The sequence below is a fragment of the Drosophila mauritiana genome, chromosome 2L (genome assembly GCF_004382145.1).
Source record: "Drosophila mauritiana strain mau12 chromosome 2L, ASM438214v1, whole genome shotgun sequence".
NCBI lineage: Eukaryota > Metazoa > Arthropoda > Insecta > Diptera > Drosophilidae > Drosophila > Drosophila mauritiana.
Genome location: NC_046667.1, coordinates 5,673,913 through 5,697,678, shown reverse-complemented (window position 1 = coordinate 5,697,678; position 23,766 = coordinate 5,673,913). Strand labels below are relative to the sequence as shown.

Genomic DNA, 23,766 nt, shown 5'->3' with positions numbered 1-23,766 from the left:
ACTACTACAATATTAAGTAATCATAAATTATTAGCTAGTTCCCGATTTAAAGAGCTTTTTAAGTAAATTTAAACAATTGATGGTATTTTTTGGCACCCGCTGCGATCAAGCGTTCTTGGTATTTTCACGCCTCCCTCGACTGGTTCTTGGTCACGTACGAAAATGTTTGGATTATAGCGATTCCACAAAATTGAATTTAGACGGAATATGAGCGGCCAGAAGCACCTGCGATTGCGCTACTACACGTCGCTGGAGGAGGCCATGCTGCTGCGACTGTGGCGCGAACACCTGCACGCTATACCCTCCTACACGGATAACCTGCCCATTTTCCGGGAGATCGCGCACGGCCTGCAGCAGAACGGCGTTCGTCTTAACAAGCAGGAGGCTCGCCGGCGCATGAACAGCTACCGCAACAAGTATTTGTGAGGCGCAGCAGCTGCTCGAGTCTATTCCCAGTGCTAATATCTCCTTCCACTCCTCTGCAGGAACGATCGCAACCGCGTGGGGAGCAATGCGAACTTCGCGAATGACTGGCGTCTCTACGCGCTGATCGATTGCCTCTTCTCTCCTGCCCGGCCGTCGTCCGCGTTGTTCCATATCCGCAATGTGCTGGAGACGATCCGTGCGACAGCACGTGTGGATTTGCCCGCCCTGCCGCCACTGCTATTCACCTCGTCCGCCCAGCTGAAATTCGAGCGCGATGCAGAGGGATGCACCTTCCTCGATGACCAACCCCCAATGCACGCAGTAGTGAAGACAGAGCCTTTGCAAGACGACTACCACCAGGTGGTGAAGATTGAACACAAGCCCACAGTGGAGCAGCTGGAAATTGCGGCTAGCCACTACCTGCAGAGAGCTGCTGCCGAAAGTGTCATACGGCGGGCGCCTCTCACGCCTGCCAACCACATCCTGCCCGAGCCGGAGGATGCGCCATATGGAGGCCACACCAACGGCGGCCAGACGGACCCCGAACGTTCGGCGAGCAAAAGGAGACGAGGCCGACGTAGTATACTGCCGTACTCGGGCAAGATCACAATGGCTATAGTGGAGGAGCTGCGCAAGGAGAACAATATGCTCGAGCAGCAGAACGACGCCTGTCTGCAGGCGCTCGTCCACAAGGAGAAGCAGTTCCTGGCCATGAAGCAGAACTTCCTGGCGTATATGGAGCGGCAGGAGGCACTGCTGGCGTTAATACAGCCGACGACCATCAAGCTGGAACCCTGATCCCGACTACTAGCACCATGTGGTAAGGACAATGTATGGCAGGTTTAGCTTTAAGTAGGGAATAGAGTCGCGACGCTCGACTCTGTGTGTGTTTTTCAATTCGTTCCTTTCTCAGACACAGAGGTCTAATTCACTCGACGTACAAAGCAGCAGCATAGCGAACCGAAGATATTATAAAATTTTTCAAACGTTTCTAGCGTCATAATTGTAAATTGTATGAAGAATCGTCTTCGCAAAATTTAAGTTGAGTTAAATTAAAAACTTTGTTTTAAGACGAACTTATATGGTAGCTACATTTTAAGAAACCAAAACTAAACAACTGGCTAAATAATAAATTAGATCAAAGAGGTATTTTTTATAAATATCTCTTTGAGCCTGCGATAATAGTAAAAGTTATCTTTAACATATTTTTTTATAGTAACGAAATCAAACATAATTTCAAATGAAATCAGTGTGAATAGCCCATTAAGTTTTGCATTTCGATCAACTTAGTGTGTGCAGCAACCGCGCCGTATTTGTTCACCAACCTCAGCTGCAGTAGTGTGCACGCAGCCGGAGTATAAAAATATCCATAAATACCGCATGCGGCTGCTCTCTTAAGCCCTCTCTTAGCGCGTAAAGCGCTCTCTGCCGACCGAAATGCCATAGACTTTTTGTAGGCTTTTCCACTTTTTCGATTTCGAGACTTCGAGCGAAACGGTCGTGTTTTTCGCGTGTGTGCGGGTGGCGGACGCGCGTGCCAATCGGAAAAGGCCTTTAAATCAAATGAGTGGCTCGCCAAAGGAGCGCATCAAGGTGTGTGCGAGTGTGTCGAGGAGTGTGTGTGCTTGTGCGGTGCGGAGAAAGCCAGTCAGCCAGTCTGGGATAAAAATAAAGATTAAGATTGGGATAAAATAAAGATCGACGAACGGCAGCGAAGTGCACAAATCGCCGTGGAATCGGGGCTAAAGAAGGAAAAACAAGTGTGCAGCACACACGGATTGAAATGTTTGCCAATGTGTGCGAGCGTCACCTAAATAAACAACAAAAAATTCGATTTGCAGCAAAGAGAGCGAGCGAGTGAGAGAGCGCGAGAGTGGGAGGCTGTTGTTGTTGCTGTTGCTGCCGCTGCATGTGGCATGCCCGAAAATCCCAATCAGAATCAGCTGAGCCCTGCCGCGCCTCTCCCTACCTGCCCCCCCTCCGACCAACTCCCTTTCGCACACTGTTTGTTGGCCAGTGTAAAAGTTTCTCGTTCTGTTTTGTGTGTCTCCTCCGTTTCTCTTTCTCCAGGGCCACAACACTGTGCTACAAACTATGTGAAAACCCGTTTCGTTACATTTCGCTTTGCCCCGCCTTCACCCTCCCCCCCTCACTAATTTGGTTTTTTTTCTCTGCTGTCGCGTCACGCCTCTCACGTCTTTTTTTTTTTACTGTTTTGTTGCAGTTGTTGCTTTTGCCCAGCGACTCTTTCATTCATAGAAAACGGTCAGCAAAGCAAAGCAAAGCGAGGCGACAGCAACAACAAACGGCAGGTTGAGCAGAAATATCAGCGCGATTTCTTTTCGTTTCGCCCAAAAGAGCAGCCAAAAAATCAACAAAATACGAAACACAAAGCCAAATCAAAAGAAATCAAATTTCAAATTCGTGCGGCCACCAGCAAATATCGAAATAAAGAAATTATCTAAATCATCATCATCATCAGCAGCAGCAGCACAAAAATCGAAAATCGACTCGCTGTGTGTGTGTGATGTAAGTGCGATAATAATATTTAACAATTGCAAAAGTTTATTTTATACATCATGCCTAACTGGCGCTATTGTTCGCCCTTTTTTTCGTCTTCCGCCTTTTTTTTATGAAATTTGCTACTCATAACAGACCAACTTTATGTGTTTTTCAAGATATTGTATCGTAACTACATCAAGATCAATAAATTTTCTATACAATAATGTTTGTATAATTTGTTTAAAATTTCCCATGATTGTCGTCATTTATGGGTTTTTCCTTGGACGCTAATCATGCGGTTCCTAGACCACTAGAATGATAAGATTGATAACATTCTTGGCAATAATTATCGAATCTATGGCAAAATCATAACTAGTTCTTTTTTATTCGTAGGCAATTTGGTTTCTGACAATTTGATAAATTCGATTTTCCAATCGCGTTTTAATTTTCACATTAACAACACATTTGTTAGCCCATTAAAAATTTGTTTGGCATTTGTTTTCTTTTAAAACAGCTCATTAAATCGCCGGAGTCCACATAAATCTTCTCCTCGTTTGTGGCTAAATATTGTCACTTAGCAAACACTCGAAAATATATAACTTAATTTATGCGCACGACAATTAAAAATAGAATTAGGAGGTGTCGAAAAGAGCTAAATATAGGGGGAATCGTATTAGGTAATTGTTATAAGCACTACTGTCTTTTCATTGTTATCTGACAATTCTATGAAATTTATGAAGTACATGGATCTTAAGTTTTTATAAAAATAGACATGAGCTGTACATAAAAAATCAACAATTCGCTGCGAAGTAATTCGAACGGGCAATTTAACACGATCTACATAACTTGTTGTGTGTTGCTGTTTATTAATAAAATATTTGCCAATTATTCGACAGTTTGCGCGTTTAGTTCCATGTGTTTCGCCCTATTATTAAATATTTATACTTGATAAACACGTGCTTATTTACTCCATTAGTATGATTCGATCATTTTCTGGGTAATCAAACGATAACTAAACTAAACAAATGTTTTTCTCAATAATGGCGAATATTTGTATAGTAAAACAAGCAGAGCAGTTTTCTGCATCACAGAACTGAGTATCTGATAACTGATGTCGCACATTATAGATAAGAAACTATAGTAAGGGACTTGGTAAATTTAAGGCGATAGCAACGCATTGCGGTGTTGGGATTACGTAGAACATAAGACCTTGGATGCGATTATCTCGGAAAGATTTCTGGTTTTTAGATAAAGAGCGAGAAAAACAATTGAATACACGAGATTCAAGCGGAAGTTTATAATCGTTGCCAAGAAAATTCCAGATGGGTGATTTGTGCCTATGCACTTCAAAGCTTTTCGATAAATAAACTGTGGAAATTAGTTTTTCCCACATTAAAAATGCTTTTTAAGAACAATAAGTTCTGGATAATTTCTCCATATTGCCAGGTTGCCACTCACATTTTGGTAAAAATACCATCTTGTGTATTTTAAGTTTTTTTAAATTGAATTGAAATTATTATTTCATCAATTTATCCTCTGCCCCTTTTGACCTGAAAATTCCATACGTCGCTTGGTGACTTCTGAAATACAAATGACACCCCCAGGGGGTCACCCACCTACAAGTGACGTAACATCAAAGCTCACATGCATTTACAAAAATTTTGTTTGTCATGGAGACAACTGAATCATCTTGAGCAACAGCATTTATTACACTGGTTGACAAGAAACGTTATATACACTTTTAGTTTCTTTATTTGCTGGAATATATATAAATTCCAATATTTAAACATTTTTTTATAAATAAGTAATTTAGTTTCTTTCAAATGTAAATAATGAAAGGCGTGAGGTTTTGTAGTGCACCTGGGTTAGCAAGTTCGTAAGCCTTTTCCTGGATTCCTTATCGGTATTGAATTACCGTGTTGTGGTTAACCGCAAATAAGCAGTTTTGTTCATTTGATTTTGGTTTGCGTTTTACACTTTCCAAGACCCAGACCTTACAAATCAGTCACTTGTAACGTACATCCTCAGTTAAGAAACGAAGAAAGTCTGGACAGCTTATTCATGATATTTCAAATCGCTTTTATTATTGGAAAATTATTTTAAAAAGTTTATTTTGAAAAAGAAAATTTTGGGACTTATTAATATTTTAAAAGTTTTTGTTTCTTTAATTGAACTTTCTCTATCACGCATTGAACTTCAAAGTTATTCAAAACTTCCACTAATTGGTATTAATATCTTTTGATTTCCTATTTTACTACATTTTGTTAATGTGCTCATCAAACGCTAAGTTGTGTTGCCGGTTTCTCTTGTTTTGGGCCAAATATGAAATGGGGCAGTCAGCTTTGTCATGACAACTGTAGGGCAACAAAATGTTTATCCACCTTCCTCTAACAATTGGGCACGCAAAACCATCAGTCCCGTCAGTCAGTCACGGCCAGGGGTATTCCGCCGGGCAGGGGGGCGGTGAATAGGGATTGGGTTCGGAATTGGGATTGGGAGCGGGAGCTGGACAGGTGCGCCCCGTGTGCGGTGTTCTGACACCTTTCTCCACGGCCAGGGGCCATGTCATCGTCAGCATGACAAGCGCTGGGTTGCCCGGTCGGTTGCTTTATGGTTGATTGAATTGAAACGAGGGAAACTGGGTTCTTTAAAGGGCTGTAGTTGTGCTTGTGGGTCCTAACCCCTAGATGAGGGTTCAACGGAAGTCAGTTTACTGGGGAAACGCGTTAAAACGGAGGTTAGGCAACACTGGTTCCTTGCTTTTTATGTTGCGCTTATAAACGAACTTTGGGATAATATTAACCAGACTCAAAGATATATTTGTTTATATAAACAACTTGTGAATAGATCCATTAGTTTGATCTTTTAGTGCATTTCATTTTAGCAAGCTAATGCAATTTCTTACACCTAGTTAACAAATTTGTTTTGGTCTAACGCCAAATGTGTTCTGAAATTAGTTTTAATAACAATTTCCATTTCTTTTTCGCTTTTATAGATATTTAACTTTCAAGGATATCTAAATTTATCCAATTTCTTATATATCTACATACTAACGAAGTACGATTTTAGAGAAATAGGAAAGAACTATATTGTATAACTACAAACATAATAGCAACTAAAAATGAAATAACAAATTGAAGATGCTTCTAGAGTTGCGGACATATAAGGATACTAGATGACACAATTAGAATGACATATTTTCATCAGGATGAATTGCCTGAATTCAGACGCCTTGCCGTATTTATGCAGTACTTTTTCCTCATTTTCATGCTCGAGCAGCAAAAGTTTAGTTGTAATTATTATGCAAATGTATACAGTTCAAGCGACGAGAGAAAATGTTTGTCGGCTAAAAAAGTGAAGAACTTGAAGGCGACGTCAAAGGCATTTGCACAAATCATTGGTTGGCTCTGCCAGAGTTGCCTAATTGTTATGCAAAAGGGTTGCTCACTAAAGACAGACTGTTGCTATTGTTGTTTATTGCTTCATTATTGTTTGTTTTGACTGGGATTCTTCTAAACTCGATTGAGCCTTTAAAACAGTCCATAGTTCAGTTCAAAAGGTAGTACTTAGTTATCAAATTGAAATGCAAGTTTAGTATTGGATTTTAATATTTATATGCCAAAAATGGTAAGCGACTAAGAGGTGGCACTTCGGTGGGGAAAAGAAAGAAATTTAATTAAAATTCGTTTGCCTTTACCCCCATCACTTATGCTCTTCGTCTTTGCAGCTTGTGTGTAGTTTTTGGCTGGCTGCCAAGTGGAAAAGCCGCCTGTGTTGTCAGTTTCTTTGTACGTGGAGAAAAATGTGGCAAATTCCGACATTTCAAGTCGCAGATGTTAAATACATTTTCTTATAAACTTGCACTTTCTAGAGTAGATTCGTGTTGGCCCAAGAGAGTTCTTTCCTAATATTGTCAAATGCTCAAAAGGTGTTTAATGGATCGTTTTTCTGAGTGCAGGCGTTTGAGACGGCTTAGAGATAAGACTAGGAGGATGGACCATGGGTGATGGAGTGTGGCAGCCACTCAAACTTGACATAGACTTGGGCCACCGGCTTTTGTTCGTGAATGTGCTGCTGAGGTTGTGTTGGTGTGTGCCTGTGTGTACAAGGACGTGGGCACCATGTGACCACTGTGGCACCCGGGCCATGGACGGGAAGTCCTTAGTGGAAACCAATTTCATCACTTATTGTCCCCAGCTAAGCTGGCAAAGAATCCGACTCGTGAGCGCCCGGCATCACCTTTGATGGGATTTGAACACTGTGCCTGAACTCGGCTTGGATTCCTTGTTAAGTGAATTAGTGAAAAACACATTTTAGTTTTGAACTGCATTCTTGGGTGCTTGATTACTTAAAAGCTTTTACTCACGCACAGGCAAGGAACAAGGGCGCTTGTGGCTTTTAAATCAATAGTGTGGCAGAGTGGTAAAGGAGGCTGAATGGATAGGCATAGAATGGACCTTCGGCTGGCGATCTGTTCATTTGATTGAACTGAGAGGTCGGGTTCCTATTCAATTTATTAAGCGCCATTGAAAATTGAATGAGCGGTAAGGACATAACGATTAGTATGGCAAAATGTTCGGAAACGTATAATAGGATTTGCAACAATAGGGTCTAAAAGAACTGAACCACCGTGTTATTTGTTAAATATTAAATTCTTTTATAATTACCTTTTTTAAATGGCGTTTGAGTTAACAATTTATGTTGGGGTTTTTAAATAGTCTCGTACTCAACGTGCACGAAATATTTTCCTTTGTTTTTCATTGCCTTTTCAGTTGTCTCTCTTTTTTGCCTGTGAAAAATATGCCAACGTACTTAAGTTTCTTGATGCGCATACAAGTACTGACAAATTGCCTTCATGAACTACCCACCCACTTTATTTTTGCCTTTGAGTACTCATTAAAACAGGGTAAGAATAAATCTTTACAAATTTCAACGCTCGCTGCGGGAAGTCTGTTTAAAAATGGGACAATGTGCATATTGTCTAAGTAATTTAGTGAGCCAAAAGCATATTTTACTTTATATAAAAACATACGGGTATGTAAAACTCTGCCTAAAAACTGATTATTTGTTGGTGCATATTTAATGGCTGTCATTTAAAGATTCATATTTTCCCCTACTAGTTATAGTGGTACTTATTTAATTATTTTCTTTTGGTCACTTGCTGTTGTAGTGGCCTTTTTAATGTATGTTCCTGAGAGCTTTTTTTTGAACTGGTTAGCATGAGAGAACTGCGAGCTGCTTAAAAGGATAAGCGTTGCATGAAATATGAAAATGTCCTTGACCAAAATGCTGCAAACTGAGCCTGTTTTTAAAACCTCAATTTGACGCATAAATAAGTAAAAAACATGAAAAAACCTTATTTCTACAGAAATAATTCGCTTTTATTATCATTTCTACTTTCATAAATGGAAAACTCAATCAAAATGCTTATCGAAAGCCTTTCATATAGTAGTTTATACTATCATAGACTTACCCCTGGATAGCTAGACTCCTTTATTGGCCCACTGAAGCATCCATCCAGCCGGTAAATCAATATGCCACCTCGATAGGAGTCATCCATTACGACCTGCTTGCCAAACATCCGTGCGCAGTTAAGAGGCGAAAAAATCATGACAGCAGCTGGGTGTCGACAATGGATCCTTGTGCAGGCACCAGGATCGCGGCCCCAGAGGCGGGTAATGTCATTAACAACAAATTGAGCACATTAATAAATATGAATTATGATTGTTAATAAAAAAGTATGGCCGTAAGCGACGGAACTGGAAGTGTGGCGTAGTTTCGGCGAATTTTCACGCCCAGTGGCAGGAAACTGACACCTACCCCGTGCCACGCCCATTTGAAATGGGGCGCAATAAACGGAGTTGCGGGTAAACCAAATGGTAATTCGCCCTGTGGGCCACAAGCTGATGTTGCATAACTTTCAGCGCTCCATGGAATGCGAGTGTGTGGCAGACATCATAAATCAATTTTGGTCACGGGAAGGGGCAGCCGAGTTTCCGTAGTTTAATAAAAATAGTCTATTTTATTTCGGCCAGATTTAACGGGGAGTCAAAGCTTCAAATGGTCAGCAGAAAGATAGAAGGGATGAAAAGCCACGGCCCGCCAGTTCATCGAAAATTCCCAACGAAATAAGTTTGAGTATCGGACTGGAAAGTTTATTTAGTCGTAACCTATTCCCTACTTTTAAGTACACCAAGCTAGCTGCTGTCAAACGGGGCCATACTTTTACCTTAAAATGAACTTTAAAAGCCATTTACAACCTAAACCCTCGTAAACCGCCGAACCCGCAAATGGTTCATCATAATGGTGGCCAAAGTCATTTTAGCCAAGTTATGTTACAGCTCATCCGCAGAACGGTTGCCATTTTGTTTTTTATTATTCAAGATACGGTTCGGAGGAGCTTAACTAGGACCACGAATTGGGTACTACCTAGCCATTTGTTGGCATCAAAAATGCCTTTGGTATATTCGATTTTATATTGAACTCAAGTGCGCTTTCAGTGTGTTTTATTGATAACGTCAGCTTGTCTCTTTTTTTTTCTTCGTTCCGCTTGACGTGAGAAGTGACAGGCGTGAATTAGGAAAACGAAAAGTTTTCCCTCAAAAAATGTATCCCTGTGTATTTGTAATGCTATCTGTGTAATTTGGACCCAACATTTGCCCAAACAGAAGGGGCGTCCTGTTTTTGCTTCCTTCACGCCTGACACTTGTATTCGAACTTTTTTCGTACACGAGTTTTCGGTTTGACTCGATGTTATTTGCAGCATGCCACATCACCATCGTCATGATGATGATGATGATTCCTTTATCTTTGCAGCACCTTGCACATTCATCGCATTTCCTTTCGCCAGTGAAGTTTCCTGCCTCTAATGTAATGTGAAATGCTACTAATTAAGTGCTAGACGAGATTATCTCGTAGGTTGCGTGTCAAAGACCATCTTTTGTCATCACAGCCTCCATCATTTTGAAACGCAACTGAAACTTCACACACAATGGACTTGAAAATTAGATGATGCCTTGCAAGATTGATTGCGATAGTGCTTAATCAAACAAAACATGCCCAGTTCACCGTGTAATGTGATTTGGTTAATTGGAAAATATTTGGGGTAAGACCCGATAACCATCATGATTAGACGGCCATTGAGAAAGTTTTCACAATCCACTTTGTTTCGGTGTGGAACTGTAGCTTGACTGAAAAATAACAAAAATAACTTCATTTAAAAATCGTTTATTTCCGGAATCGAAAGCTTACAAAAAGGGCAATCATCTCTTTAAGACGAATATTCGTTTTAAAATGCTCGAAATTAACAGGCAGATGTGTCATATGGAAAGAGAAATATATGCAAATCGAGTTAGCCCCGTCAGAATCTTAAATGTTCGTGGGGTTTTTTTGTATTTTTTTTGTTTGCCTTGGGCTGTTCATGCGTTTGTCATATGTATTTTTAAGGCCCCACTGCTTTTGGCCATCTTTAAGGTTTTTTTTTTGACTGATTGCCGCCTCGGGCACGAATGCGTGTGTAATATTTATCTGTCCATTCAATTTACATACAAAGTGCCAAGTATAATTGAAATTCGCAGTAATTTCCTACTCAGCTCCGTAAATTGTCAGTGAATTATTTACTTCCATTTCACGAGTTTTTTTATATTTGTAGAATTCATGCACTGTAATCCATAAGTGGTAACACGCATCCCTAAGATTTTACTTTCTTACGTTCACTAATCTCTATTCTTCTGAACTTTTCAACGCCTTTATTTAATGATTTGAAAAGCACGCATTTATAATGAATTTTCTAGCTATGTAGGTAACGGTTTTTTAATCTAATCTTTTGGCCAACGGCAACCTTCAAATCACTTGCTATCAATTCTGTTAAATTTCCATGCACCACCCGCCTTAATGAGCGATAAAATGGGTCTTTTAAACTTTTTATACTCTATTCAATCATTAATTTGTATGTATTTATGTATTTGTGCTCAAGTGCAATAATCCTTTTATACTCTATGCAGCTTATAAAAAAACCAATAATTAATTTCGCAAAACTGTTTACGCGGATTTTTTTCAAGTGCAATTAATTCTGAGAAGCTCTTGACTGGCTCTAGGAATTAAAAGCAATTTGGTGTTCGAAGTTTGATGCACTTTTTAATTGGTCTTTTATTGTGCCACTTAAGAAACGGCTGTTTTTGGTACAATGCCAAAGCACGATTCTGATTTGTTCAAATTCCAAGATAGCTTATCTAACAAATTGGTAGCCAAATTCAATTGCTGCAGAAACCAAATGTACAACATGGTTTGTTTTACAAGTTCTTGGAAAATGCTCTCTTATCAAGGAAAGGGTAAAAAACTTAGTTACTAATAACTCTTGATGTATACAAGCATATATACCAGCAAAAAATATGGTTTTTTATTAGTGAATGCTATAGAATGTTCAACCCTTTTTAAAGATAGTTAACTTTAATTGAAGACCAATTATTTGGCAGAGTGTTGGGTGTTGGCAACTCAACCCTTTACTAAAATGAAGCTGATTATGCCTGCAGACTGCGCTGCTGGAAATTCAATTAATTTTGAATGCAATTTTAAGTGCACTTGTGTTAAGCATTCTACTTAGCAGACACTTTCCCTTCTGCCTGCGACTAACTTCACTCGGACATTTTCGTTTTAAGTTTTCCCAGGGTTTGCGGTGCTTTTTGGGTGTTTTCAATTGAAAAAAGTTTATGAAATGCGCTAATTTAAATTAGCTTCCGACCAAAGATTCAGTTTAACCACCCAGAGCTATTCGACAAATCCAATTTCGCTTTTATTTCTCTACTCCGCCCACCAGACCGGGTAAACATGTTTGTTTGGTTTCTGGTTGGAGGTATCTTTATGTGAGTCCCTAGTTTATATATTTATATAGTAGATATATTGCCCGTCGTCCCAACGTATTCCATTAGCCAAGCGAATGCTTCCCTGGGGAAACGCACAGTTTATTTGCTCTGTTAATTAAAATTACGAGCGTCAGACAAATTTGTCTGCAATGCACATGCAATGGGATTATTATAGGTGGTTTGATTTGTTGGTCTATGGTTCATTTGCAGCTAATTTGATTAACAGTTTGAGCAGCAATTTGGGGCTAGGTTACTCTTTTAGTATTATTTTCTTTTAGTGTAGAGCATTGTCCAATTATATCGGAATCGCCGGGAAAACCTTTTTTATGCCACGATGTGCCTGGCACACTTGCTTAATCTTTGGCTATTCAAGTACAAATCTGGGCCGTTTGGTTTTTATTATTGGTTCAAGCCATGCAAGGACCTTTTCATAGTCCTTACCACAGATGTGGTAAGGACTATGTGGGCAAAATGCCGCGGAAATCGACTTGCCTGCAGTTGTTGGTTTTCCTTGCTTCAAATAACACACCATTTCTGAACACACTAACTATTATGCATCTTCTGGTTTATATATAATGTATATCCTTTGGAGGTAGAAATGTAAATATTAATAAAATCGTGTTTGCTTGTGCATTTAAACTTCTGCTTCTACTTTTAATTAAGATAGCAGTAAAAGGGAAAACATTATTCATATTCCAGTTCCGGATATTAATTTTTTTTTTTTTTGTAATCTTCATTTGCAGTAGCAAAGCTGGATTTCTTTTCCAATTCTAGGGCATCTCTCTGAGTTTCCACTTTGCTATCCTTCGGTTTTAGCTCGCCAAACCTAATAAATTTTGCATTGTGCGCGGCGTTTGGTTGAGCGTCGCAGTTACCTGAATTCAGATATTGCCTTCCGGACATACAAGTTGGCAGAAGCTGAGGCTGTGGTCCTTTGCCCCCAACCCGCAATTCGAATCCTTAATATTCCCTTGTTGGCTGACCCTGCGAAAGCGCCATATGGCTTGCTAAATATTTTAAAATACGAAGTGCCTGCTGTGCAGCTCGTTTTGTGTTGTTTAAAGTGATATCATAAGCTAACTACATGATGTTTGCATTTTAAAAAGTGTGAGCGATTGTTGAAATTTGTAGCTAGGTACTGCAACTTGGTCCTTTGTCCTTTAAGATGTTTGGAAAGAGTTATGTGCACATTTGTGCGGGGCCCTCCTTCACAAATTTTCCGAGTTACTGGTTGTAAGTTATTTGCGACAGTTAACATGCTATATATCTGTGGAAATTGCAAAGAAAATATTACTTTTGCTTATGGCTACCCAGAATTTAAAATTGTGTTCATTTGATTTGTATTAATATTGTAGTGAATTTCTCTACCTTAAGTAAATATGCATTTTTAAAGTTTCCACTCCAAGGAACTTTGGGAAAATCGTATTATTCAACCACAGTGCTCTTGACCTATGGCTTCCACTCGGCCTGGGTGCATCCAACTCCTCCATGTCTCTAGACAAAACAGATAAATGACTTTATTTGTTAAGTTTGCTCTGGCTGCAACAACCCCACCCGTAATCCTATCACTACTCGAGAAGTCAAGTGGCGAGGACCAACTGAGCTGAGCTGTGATGAGCCCTTCTATGGATTCAATGGGGAGCAAGGAGGTTCAGTCAAGCGGCTTTTAAGAAAACCATCTTGCATCATAAAAGTATAAAAATGCAGCACAATGTGTGACCACGAATTACTTATTTCAAATAAAATGAAACGGAACAAATTTGCGTTTGTTTTTCAAACTATCATCTTTGCAAAAATGGGTGAAAAGCATTTGCAAACTTTCAAGCTAAACCTCTTAGGTTCAAAAAAGCGTTGAATTGCTTTGTTTTCCTTTCAGCCAGCTCCGTCTACTCCTCTCAAGGAGACCGAAGTACACACCTGCTAACGTGCAAATATCTTGGGGCAGGGAGTCCTGGCTGCACTGCATCCCCAGGGCACCGTTTATTCAGCAGACGATGACGGGGAAAATGTGCTGTGCAGAAAGGCAGTTTGCTTTACTCTACACCGTCTTTGTGTTCCTTGGCGCTTCAATTTTTAAACAGACCAAATGCAGCTGAATTGCATTTTAAAGCAGATCTTAACGGTTCGTCTGCATTGCGTAGAAATTGGCCAGAGGCCTATTTCAGATACATTGTGTAGCTAACCCAAAATCCATTGTTTGCATTGCATGCGAGAGTGCTGGGGATTCTAGCTTGCTTTTGGCAAGAATACGGATTTGAAAATCCATTTAAAAACTAGTTACCTAACTTAAATGTACGTTTAAGATTGCACAACATATGGAATATATAGAATATGACTAATTACATCTATTGCATATGACTAATTATTCTTATTCTCTGTCTTTTCAGTAACTAGCAAAATAAATTAGGTAAGTGTTTGCCAATTTGTCTTACTCAATCTGAAGATTAGTTTTCTGCCACAATCGCTTAGCTTTTGAATTGGCTAAAATGAATCTACTGTAAACATCTGTTTCAAGTAAAAAACTAATATTTTACTGAGATTAGAGTCTGTTTTGAGATGTAGGTTGAGGCTATGGGGGTCCCAATTTATATTGAACAGAAGTACGTGCCAAATTTAAAATAAGCACAGTCGAAAACTTTTGACGCCGACACCAGCAAAACAAAAAGCTCTATGCTAATTTCGCTAGTTGGTGGGGCAAGGTAATACCAATATTTGGATTATCCGGCAGTAAACATAAAGACTACCAATTTAGTTAGCTGTCCTCGTTAATCACCGCCGTCAGTTTGTTGTCATGCTTTATTTTGTTGAGCCGGGCTTGTCGTTTTCATTAACCTTAATTAGCGTGTGCCGTTGACATTCGTCACTATCCACATAAATGCAATTGCCTTACTACAACCGTCACTATTCCCCGCCGCATAGTCATGATTATCAGCAACATCATCGCCAAATGAGAGTGATATTTTGTGTCACACGTTTTCCACGTCGCTCCTCCGCATTATATGTATGTCTTCTGGAATGGCCCGAAGACCTCTTCGTCGGCGTCTGATATTGACCATGGCTGGCATTTGTGGCCAACCACCCATCTCCGCCAGCCAGTCAGCCAGCCTGGCCACTTCCATTGCGCCCAGTTGCTCATTGCAACTGACTTGGATGACTGCCATCGCCGTTTGTGTCAGCTGCAAATGAGTTTCTGGGCCATAAACGTGAAGTGGAATAGTGGAAATGTGGATGCATGGGCCACCGAGTTTTGAATAGTCTAGGTTCAGAGGTCTTGAATATTTATGATATCACTTTAGTATAGTGTAGCATAGTAATCTTAGAAACTATACGTTTACAAAGTGATGTATTATATGCCAATTAGAGTGTTAAATAATATACCAACCAGCACTAATTACGCCTGCGGTTTAAGTCGCTTTCCTACCCAACTTTCCTTATAAGCCCCCAGTTGCGATGTCGCTTTTGCTCCATTTACTCGCCGCCAATGACAGTGAGTTCGAAAAGTATGTCGACCTATCGCTTACTTCATTCACTGCTGCCCCCACATGGGGAACTAGTTTTTGTATTGGAATCGCATTGCACGCGGCCGGATTGTGTGACTTTGAACTCAATAAGTGTGGATTGGTCCGGTCGATTTTTATGACAAGTAGCGAAACCGAACCAATATTAAACTGGATTAAAAAATGAACCAAAATGAGCCAGCCCAGTTGTAAAAACTTTCACGTACTTCATTTGCCAGATGGAAAAAAGCTATTTGTGCCTTTTTCCATCTGACTGTTTGTCACGTTTGAAGTTTGTTTGGCGTTTTGTTCGCAGTTTTTGCTTCCTACACGGGTTTTCTTGGGATCTTGAGATCTTTGGGTCGCGGTCTGGGTTTTTTGTATGATGGTTCTTCGGTTCTTCGAATGCCTGGCAGCTTGAGGACTGCTTGTCAATAAAGTTCTTGACACCTTTTCTTCATTTGCACAGATTTCTCTCGCAATGACTTTCGGTTTGCTTTCGACTGTATTGTTTTTTACTCATTCGAACACATTCCATGTAAATTCAATTGCTTTTTTCGCTACGCAAAATAAAGATACTCGAACGGAAGCTAATGAATATAAGATAAGCGCGAATACATTAAAAGTTTATTGTAGAGAGTTCGTTAAACTTGCAAACAGCTCTTTATGACCTAGATAATTGAGCTTTAAAACAACAAATGAATAGTTGCAAATGGGATGTTAAAAAATCCTGAACTTTAAAGTGGTAATTGTATCAAATAATGTTATTGTTCTGCTCTGGATTTTCATCTATTTACTTGCTTGCCTACAATAATGTTTTATCATTCATAATTTGTATACTGCCGAATGAGAATGAATGGCATAACGAGCACAACACACAAAATCGCAATAAATGGCATTTGCATTCAATTTGCTGCATCGAATGCTTAATGACCGAGTGAACAAAGGCGGCAGCGACCTTTCGCAAACACACGCACAAAGATATGAATATTTCTCCTTCCTCGAGCCGAATTTAATTGTCCAAACAAAAGCTACCCATCTCCCATCTCCAGTGCCCCGGACTACTACTGGTGGTCACCTGCCTGACCTCGGAGTTAAGTTTGTGTGCCTTAATTGCTTGTGACTTGTTGTTGCTTCCTTGTCTTAGCTTGTTGAACTCTCAAGGTAACAAGAAGTAGCAAGCTGGCCCCTTCCTCTGCCGCTATTTAATTTCCACGAAATAAAGAGGGAAAAAGCGGCAAATAAAATGTCTAAGATTGCGATTATCTTTTTAATAACATCTCGAGGAAGGCGAACATTGCCACGAATAAAAAGGCGGGAAACTGGCAATGAAAAGAAACTACAAAAATCACGAATTTAATTACCACGCACCCCAGATAGCGCCCCAAATGAAGCAATAAACTACGTTAGGAGTATTGGAGATTGCAAACGTATCTAAGTGGAAACATTGCCCGAATGGTAAATACAATAAATTCAGTTTTTCCTACATGCTTTGTTTAGTTTTTCCGCATGCCTGCATCTCGAAAAGCATAGCTGACACAGGTCTTTCGTATCAAAAGCACCCCCTAATCGTTTCAGAGTTTTGCTCTACATGTTTTCAGGGTCCCCCCAAAAAATATGTGGCAGTTATTTATTCTAAATCTCATACGTTTGTAAATGCCGCTTCTCAAAGAAAGGCAACAGACTAAACTGCTAAGAATAGGTAGCAAATATCTAAATAAAATCAAATTTATCTCATTTTACACAACCCTTTTGCCAGACCAACAAATGCTAGAACAAAATAATGTCATTGCTGAAATTCTGTGAGTGGCATTCATGCGCAAAAATCATTTCAAGTAAATTAAAACTTTTCCTCTTCACTGGTTCTAGAACACAGACATTTTTATTTATGCGATTTCCTTGTAAAAATAAATTTTCATTTTGTGGTCAATTTGGCTTGGTTACTTGAAGTAACAAAATATCTTGTTTCAAGTTCAATACCAAATGCACCAAGTAACTATAAACCAATATACTTTAATGAATAATTAGTTGGGTCAACTGAAAGCACTGAGTAATTGAATTATAATATAGATATTTGAGGCCAAAATGAAAAGCTCTTCCTGAGAGTTGCCCCGGTTTGATCAGCCCTCCGCCGTGTGAACGTGGGGCACTGGTTCCTGACCGCGCTGCTGATGCAGTTGTTGCGGAGGATTGTTCTGAATACTCGGGTGCTGGTGGACTGTCGGCTCCTGCTCCTTGTCCTCCATCTCCATCTGCTCCTGCGGCTCGAGCGGCGTCTGCGGCTGCTGGGATTCCTCGGTGGACTCGGCATTGGGGGGATCCGGATCACCATCACTGCTGACCAGCGAGTAGTTCGGGGGCTTCTTGAGCAGGTAGCGTGTGTTCGGATTCTGCCTCGTCTCCAGCTCCAGGCGATCGATCAGCCAGCCCTGTTTCTGGTTGTTAGAGGCCCAGAAATAGACGGTGCCCCTGTCCTTGGGTCCCTGGACATGGAACTGAAGCTGAGCCTTGTCCTCGTCGCAGCGATTCTTCTCGTTGGACAGATTGAAGCCCGACTCCTTGATGGGCTCGCCCAGCAGACCCACGGCTCCACTGTGCTGGCGCAGCTGCTGAATGGCCAACTGGTAGAACTCCGTCTGGCGCACACGGTCCTCCAGTCGCCAGCGCATGTAGGCCAGGCCCGAGATGGAGGCGAGTGCTCCGCAGATGCAGATGCTGCCCATCGTTCGCCTCGAGGGCAGACCGATACGCAACTTTAAGGTTGGCATGGCGGCCTCTTAGTCGGCAAGAAATCACTTTTGAATTTTGTGTGTGTGTTGAGGTGTCAGAGGCCTACAAATACTTGAAATGCGAAACAACTCGATGACAATGATCTCAAAGATTTCGAACTCGGAGCGCCGTTCCCACAAGCACCTATGTATCACAAGATGGCACTTACCACCGAGCCTTGAAATCACTGCCGCTGCCTGGGATCGACGGGCGTTGCCTCCGCATAATTGCGCTGCAACTTCCTCCTTGGCCTGGCCAACTTAATGCTGCCTGCTGGCCGGCAGAGAGAACCGGCGGCTTGGCTCAATTTCATAGTCACCACCCAAAAGGCGGGGACCGCAAAACGCCGCAGAAGAATCCACAGATAGAACACAGAACTCGTTTTGTTTCTCTGGCTAGCTGTACATAGTAGTTTTCTTTTTTTTGGTTTGTAGGCCAAACGAGCGGCGCCATTAATGACAGCCCGAAAAGTGAGCTGTCCAGTGGAGATGGTTCACTACTTTACATCCTTGTGGCCCTTGATCGTGGGAGGGTATTCAACAAGAAGAATGGAATTCTTCAGACTGCGAGTACTTTAAATGTTACGTTATTACTTAAAAAGCGAGTTGTTTTTTAATATTTCGTTTTCATTCACGACCTTTGAGTATGCACGCAGTAAGTTATAGGTATGTCATAGTCAGGCCAACCGCGTCCATCGATATTTTTTGTTCATCTCATTACAGCAGTGCTATTTTTACTGGCCAGGGCCAGTGGAGTTGCGCATAGAAGCAGACGAGAGACCAATGAGTATCCAATTAGGGAGCACATAGTTATTTAAAAATAGTTTTCCAAGAACGCAGGGTATGCGATGAGAAATGCCCCCATAGCGCGTCGGTAATCGATACTCTTGCAACGCCTGTCACGGATGGGAACGGAATATTGCATCTGATACTGGCCAGAGTGCGGTTAATCTATCAATGCATCTTCAAGTTTGAATTTCTGCTGCGGCTAGCCTGATGTTACATTTCTGGCCTAAGTGGCCTCTGGTGTGGCGGTCCTGCTTATCGTGGGGGGATCATGAGTTACTCAGTTAGTTACTCTGTCTGTCTGGCGTGCCCGTCCTTCTGCCCGCCCCTCCGCTGGCCGGGAAATGTGACAATTTCTGTGTTCGTTTTTTAGCCTCATTAAGACCTCTCTAAACACTGCCACTTAAAGACCATTTTGGTGTGCTTATCTTTATGGCCAAGACAGCTAGTGCCTGCCCCCTCCACCTTCCACCGATAGATGTATGTATCTTCGACATATACATATATGCTTAACATGACTTTGATGTACTCAGCCTGGTGGCCAGTGTAAGATCTTTAATAAATCAAATTGCCTTGGTACTTAGTAGGAGAAGAGGTATGTGGGGTGGGGGGTACTTAAAGCTTAATCTCTCTGCTTAAGTATTTCCGAGAAAGTAATTCTATGAGTTTTATAGTCGTTCGGGAAGCCACGGGTACTGCAGGTGTTCTTCCTACGTATACTGAAATCTGGATATTAACTCTTTAGCGCGATTGGCCATAAAAGCTAAGTTGATTACTAAACATGGTTAATAAGTGAGCCATTTCCGATCCAAAATTACAGCCCATTGTAATGTACAGGAGGAACTTGTTATCAGAAATTACAAATAGTTTCGAGTGATTACCTTTACATAGTAAGCTTTATCAATCACAACCCGTTTTAGCAGTGAGTAATTTTAGCATTTGATGATTTCATATTATTTACAACATAAGTTACAACCTAAGCTGTAAAGATTAATTAATCCCGCGTATCAAATTTAACATTTTCTCTGGTAGACACTAACGCACAATCCGAGAAAAGGCAATTTATCAACTTTTTAATGACATGTGTGCTTTTTGTTTAGTTTTTATAAGTAAGCGTCAAGGCTTTTTAATTAGTTTTATGCTGAAAACGAGTAAATGATGCTCAGCATAAATTAATTGTGAGTAGGGTCGTATCCCCAAGTTGAATCATAAAACTGGTTGCTTGTCTTCCCAAAGATGAAATATGCAATTGAGCACAACAGTGCCGCAAATAAGTAATTGCCGACTAGTCTGCCTACGATGTTCTTCGATGTTGATTATGTATTTTGTTTATTTAAACGATCTAGTCAATCCTAGTCTCTGCCCATCGATTCCAATACCTTCATTAGCCTAAATGGCCTTCAAGGCTCACCGGTAAAATTATCCATTTGCTTAAAATCTTAAAAGACCATAAATTATGAAAGACTACTGAAGATGCCAAGCAGAAGAGGACGGCGCAGTTGTTCGTTCAATCAGGCACTTATTCAGTCAGCCATTTGAGCGTTCACTCACTCAGCTATTATTTTCAATAAAAACAAAATAAATATGGCAAATTGTTGGGGCCAGCCCGCCTCGGCAGCCGGTGGCAAAAAAAAAACTTAAAAATCAAACTACAAGTCCCAGCAAAACTACAGAAAACGCTGTGCGCCTGCGCAACACGCAATGCCAAAAGAAAAGCCGCTGGCCAAGTCAAAGGCAGAGGCAAAGGCAAAAGCTGCTTCTCGGACGTGGCTTAGTTGGAGCCAAAGTCGTAGCCAAAGCCAAAGCCAAGGTTTCTGCCTTTGTAATTGCTTGTCTCCGCTCGGCTTCAAGTACGGCCGGCAGCAACAAAAACAAATATCCAGCGACATGCGTCTGAGTAATGTTAGCGCCATAAATAGGCAAGACAGACAGAAGGAGACGAGTGCGCCATAATGGAGTGCCTCGACTACCACATACCTGTTACTCAACTAAAAGGAGTGCGAGACTTTAGCTGGCGGCATGTGCGCAGCATACATTTGAAAGCGTCGAGCATACCCTTTACTCGTGTAGGGTAACCAACAAGCTGATCGAACCTCGACGGTCGATGGACCATGGACCCAACTTGTGTGTTTAATTGCCAGTTGTAAAAATCTTTTAGGGTGGAGCTAATCACCAAGCAACAAATGCAAAATAAAACTTCCCTATAAGTGAGTTGAAGGCTAAAGCTAAAGCATACGAGTTGAATAAGATTAAACTCCTTATCCTTTAATTTGTTTAATAAATTAAACATCTTAAATGCAAGCCGACTATCCTTACGCAAATGGTAATTCTTTGCCCATTTTTAAGCCCTACTTAAATTTTATATCTTGCTGAGGAAGCTTGGCCACTCCCTACTTTCAAGCAAATGGAAGCCGCTTTGATTAGAGCAGCACATGGCACACATATGTTTGGACATGCCACCATGTGGACCATGGATCTGGATACAGAAAAAATCAGACCCCGAACCACGTCTTCCGCCTGAACTATGGGATATTATCTTATATGCCTGCTGCTGGTTATATGCCGCTGTTTCGGTTGCTGATACTTATGCTGCTGTATAGGAGCTCGGATTCCATCTGGGAAATGGGTGAACAATGGTCACTGATAAAGTCCAGCGAAAGAGAGCTATTCCGAAGCACTCGTCTGTGAAGCAAAGTAGCCGACACAAAACACCAGCGAAGCTACCATTTGGATCTGGGATCTGTGCCTGGGGATTTCTTTCTTTTATCATCGGCTGTCAGGCAATCGAAACTGCATTCAAGAATTTTCTATTAAGAAAATGCAACCATAACGTTTCCTGCTAAGGGAGCGGTCGGCTTTTGTTTTGTTGTGCAACTTATGGCAACAAGTTAATTGTTTCTTTTATGTTTATGTAATTGCCGGCGAAAGACACCGCTCACTTTACACTTTTCGCTCTTTTAGTTTTATAATATAATATATCAAAAGCGAGCTTCAACAGGGTCTCAAGATAAAGTTCTTTAAAGCGCTATAATAAAAATGGGTGTAGAGAAAATAATGCCTCTTTTAATCACTCTGTATATAATTCGCTACCCATTTCTTGCCTTCTTCCAGCAATTTAAGCATATACATTTTGGATAGATAACATTTCACTTAAAAAATACACTATACTGGCAAAATAAAGAAGGCAAATAGCTTTCTGTTTAGCTTGAACTTTTCTGAAAGTGCACTGCGGTGGAGGTAGGAGTGGAAGTCTTGGCACTGCCTCCTTGAGCTCTCCAAGATGCAGTCGCGGATTAGATGACAGATTAGTTAAATGCGCATGAAATGAGGATCCGTTCGCGCCGTTGCCTGCTGGTCGGTAGAGTCCCAGAGACGTGGCTGCCTCCAGAACGCTTCCTACTTGGCCTTATGACCATACGGTGCCTCCTTCGCCCCCGGCACGCGTTCCTCTAATGTCTTCATTCGCTAATCAGGCGTCGGGGCAAGCACGCGTAAATCGCCTCTATTAACAGGCGTTGTAATTGCCGGTTGCATGCAGGTGATTAGCTGAAGTCCGCCCATAGCGGAATTAGCACCGAAAGATGCGTAGCTGAGATACTTTTCGATTCCCACAGGAACTCTTACATTTATTAGTCGCCGGCGCATTTAATTTAAAAGCGTCTTTATGTGACGTCACTGCCATTAATGAGCTCATGAAGTAACGCACTAAAGGGCCGTAAAAGTTAAACATTATAACAAAGCCCACAGGCTTTTGTATTCCTCTAGGGCTCGAATAAACAATAATTTAAATTAACCTAATGACCTCAGGCTGCCCTTGAACGAGTTGGCCGTAATTTATATAAATGGAACAGCCATATACCGCCGCACAATCAGCCAATCACTCCCACAAAATAATTTCCTAATCGACTTCCTCCTGGTGGCAGTCCATATTTTTAACCGCAAATATCCGAGAAACCATTGGTAACTCCGCTGAAATAGCCACAATTTTTACAGCACACGTAGCTATGCGATTATATTTCCAATTGCATTTTACCAGATCCGATTTGAGGCAATCAGCGATTTATGCCCCATTACGTCTCGTTTTACTAATAACCCATAAATGTGCATTCTATCACATTTGCCAGAATTTCACACTAAGATCTATTGCGATAAACTATGCGAGTGGGTTCTCATATTTGTTTGGTTTCCACTTCATTGAGTTTTCCTTTGCCATCGGTTGGCCATCCTGTCTAATATGCTTTGTTGGCTGAAATCGCTTCTGATAGGATTAATAACACACCATTCGCATAACAAAGCATCGGTATTGCACATAAACAAAGCTTGTAAGAAAATAAAAGGAAACAATAAATAATGCTGAGTCGACTGGAACGAATATTTAGATACACCGACTTGTTTGCTAACTGATTACAATGAATATTAATTGTTCTGATAAATATTTAGCTAAAAGTTACAAAAGTTGTGAAGTGGCTTACATAAATCCAATGGATTTTGTGTAAAGGTGATTTTATGCCCTATTTTATACACGAACTGAGAGTATACTTCACTTTAGAACTTTGGTTTTTAAACCAAGTACTTATATTTCAATTTTAAAGCAAACTCCAGTACTATGTATTTTAAGATCAACAAAAATCGCTGTTGAAATAACCATCCTTAATACTCCGATTGTAGTGCCTTTAGCTGTTTTGTTGTAATGACAAGGGTACAAAAGAGCCTGCCCGAAAACTTTTCCCTCGCCCCTTGCAACTCGATGTGGAAGAAATGTGCGCAAAAACCAACAAGTGATATTAAATGTTGCTGTAAAAGGGGGATAGCTGCTCAGCCCTCTCAATATTTTAATACATGCTACTTGTAGATAAAAGGGGTATACAAGACTACTTCGCAAATATGCAGCAGGAAGCGTTACAACGAAAATAGATAGTAATAGTA

General features: G+C 40.8%; 3 protein-coding genes across 5 annotated transcripts in view; 2 read left to right on the top strand and 1 right to left on the bottom strand.

The window, feature by feature from the left end:
• Positions 1–123: 123 nt before the first annotated feature.
• On the top strand, positions 124–1,502 carry LOC117150456. Its single transcript, XM_033317347.1, has 2 exons — positions 124–422; positions 486–1,502. Exons 1-2 carry the CDS (start codon positions 208–210, stop codon positions 1,222–1,224), a joined length of 954 nt encoding a protein of 317 aa, XP_033173238.1. The 5' UTR covers positions 124–207; the 3' UTR covers positions 1,225–1,502.
• A 388-nt stretch (positions 1,503–1,890) lies between these two features.
• The window catches only part of LOC117140415 (beta-1,4-glucuronyltransferase 1), a 33,409-nt gene continuing 11,533 nt past the window's right edge, over positions 1,891–23,766 (top strand). For 2 of the 3 annotated variants that reach the window (XM_033303313.1, XM_033303293.1), the window contains exons 1-3: positions 1,891–2,019; positions 2,651–2,955; positions 14,177–14,196. The gene's annotated coding sequence lies outside the window, so the exon portion shown is untranslated. The remainder of the gene's footprint in view (positions 2,020–2,650; positions 2,956–14,176; positions 14,197–23,766) is intronic. The other variant, XM_033303304.1, reaches the window with a different exon arrangement.
• Positions 17,280–18,145, bottom strand: LOC117140424. The gene has a single exon (XM_033303329.1). The coding sequence runs from the start codon at positions 18,052–18,054 to the stop codon at positions 17,407–17,409; it is 648 nt and encodes a 215-aa protein (XP_033159220.1). The 5' UTR covers positions 18,055–18,145; the 3' UTR covers positions 17,280–17,406.

What these genes read in the sequence shown, in the direction of transcription:
- LOC117140424 (XM_033303329.1), bottom strand. Translation starts at nt 18,054, where the DNA reads ATGCCAACCTTAAAGTTGCGTATCGGTCTGCCCTCGAGGCGAACGATG.
- LOC117150456 (XM_033317347.1), top strand. Translation starts at nt 208, where the DNA reads ATGAGCGGCCAGAAGCACCTGCGATTGCGCTACTACACGTCGCTGGAG. An exon ending in AGCTACCGCAACAAGTATTT is followed by an intron (nt 423 to 485) that starts GTGAGGCGCAGC and finishes ACTCCTCTGCAG; the next exon opens with GAACGATCGCAACCGCGTGG.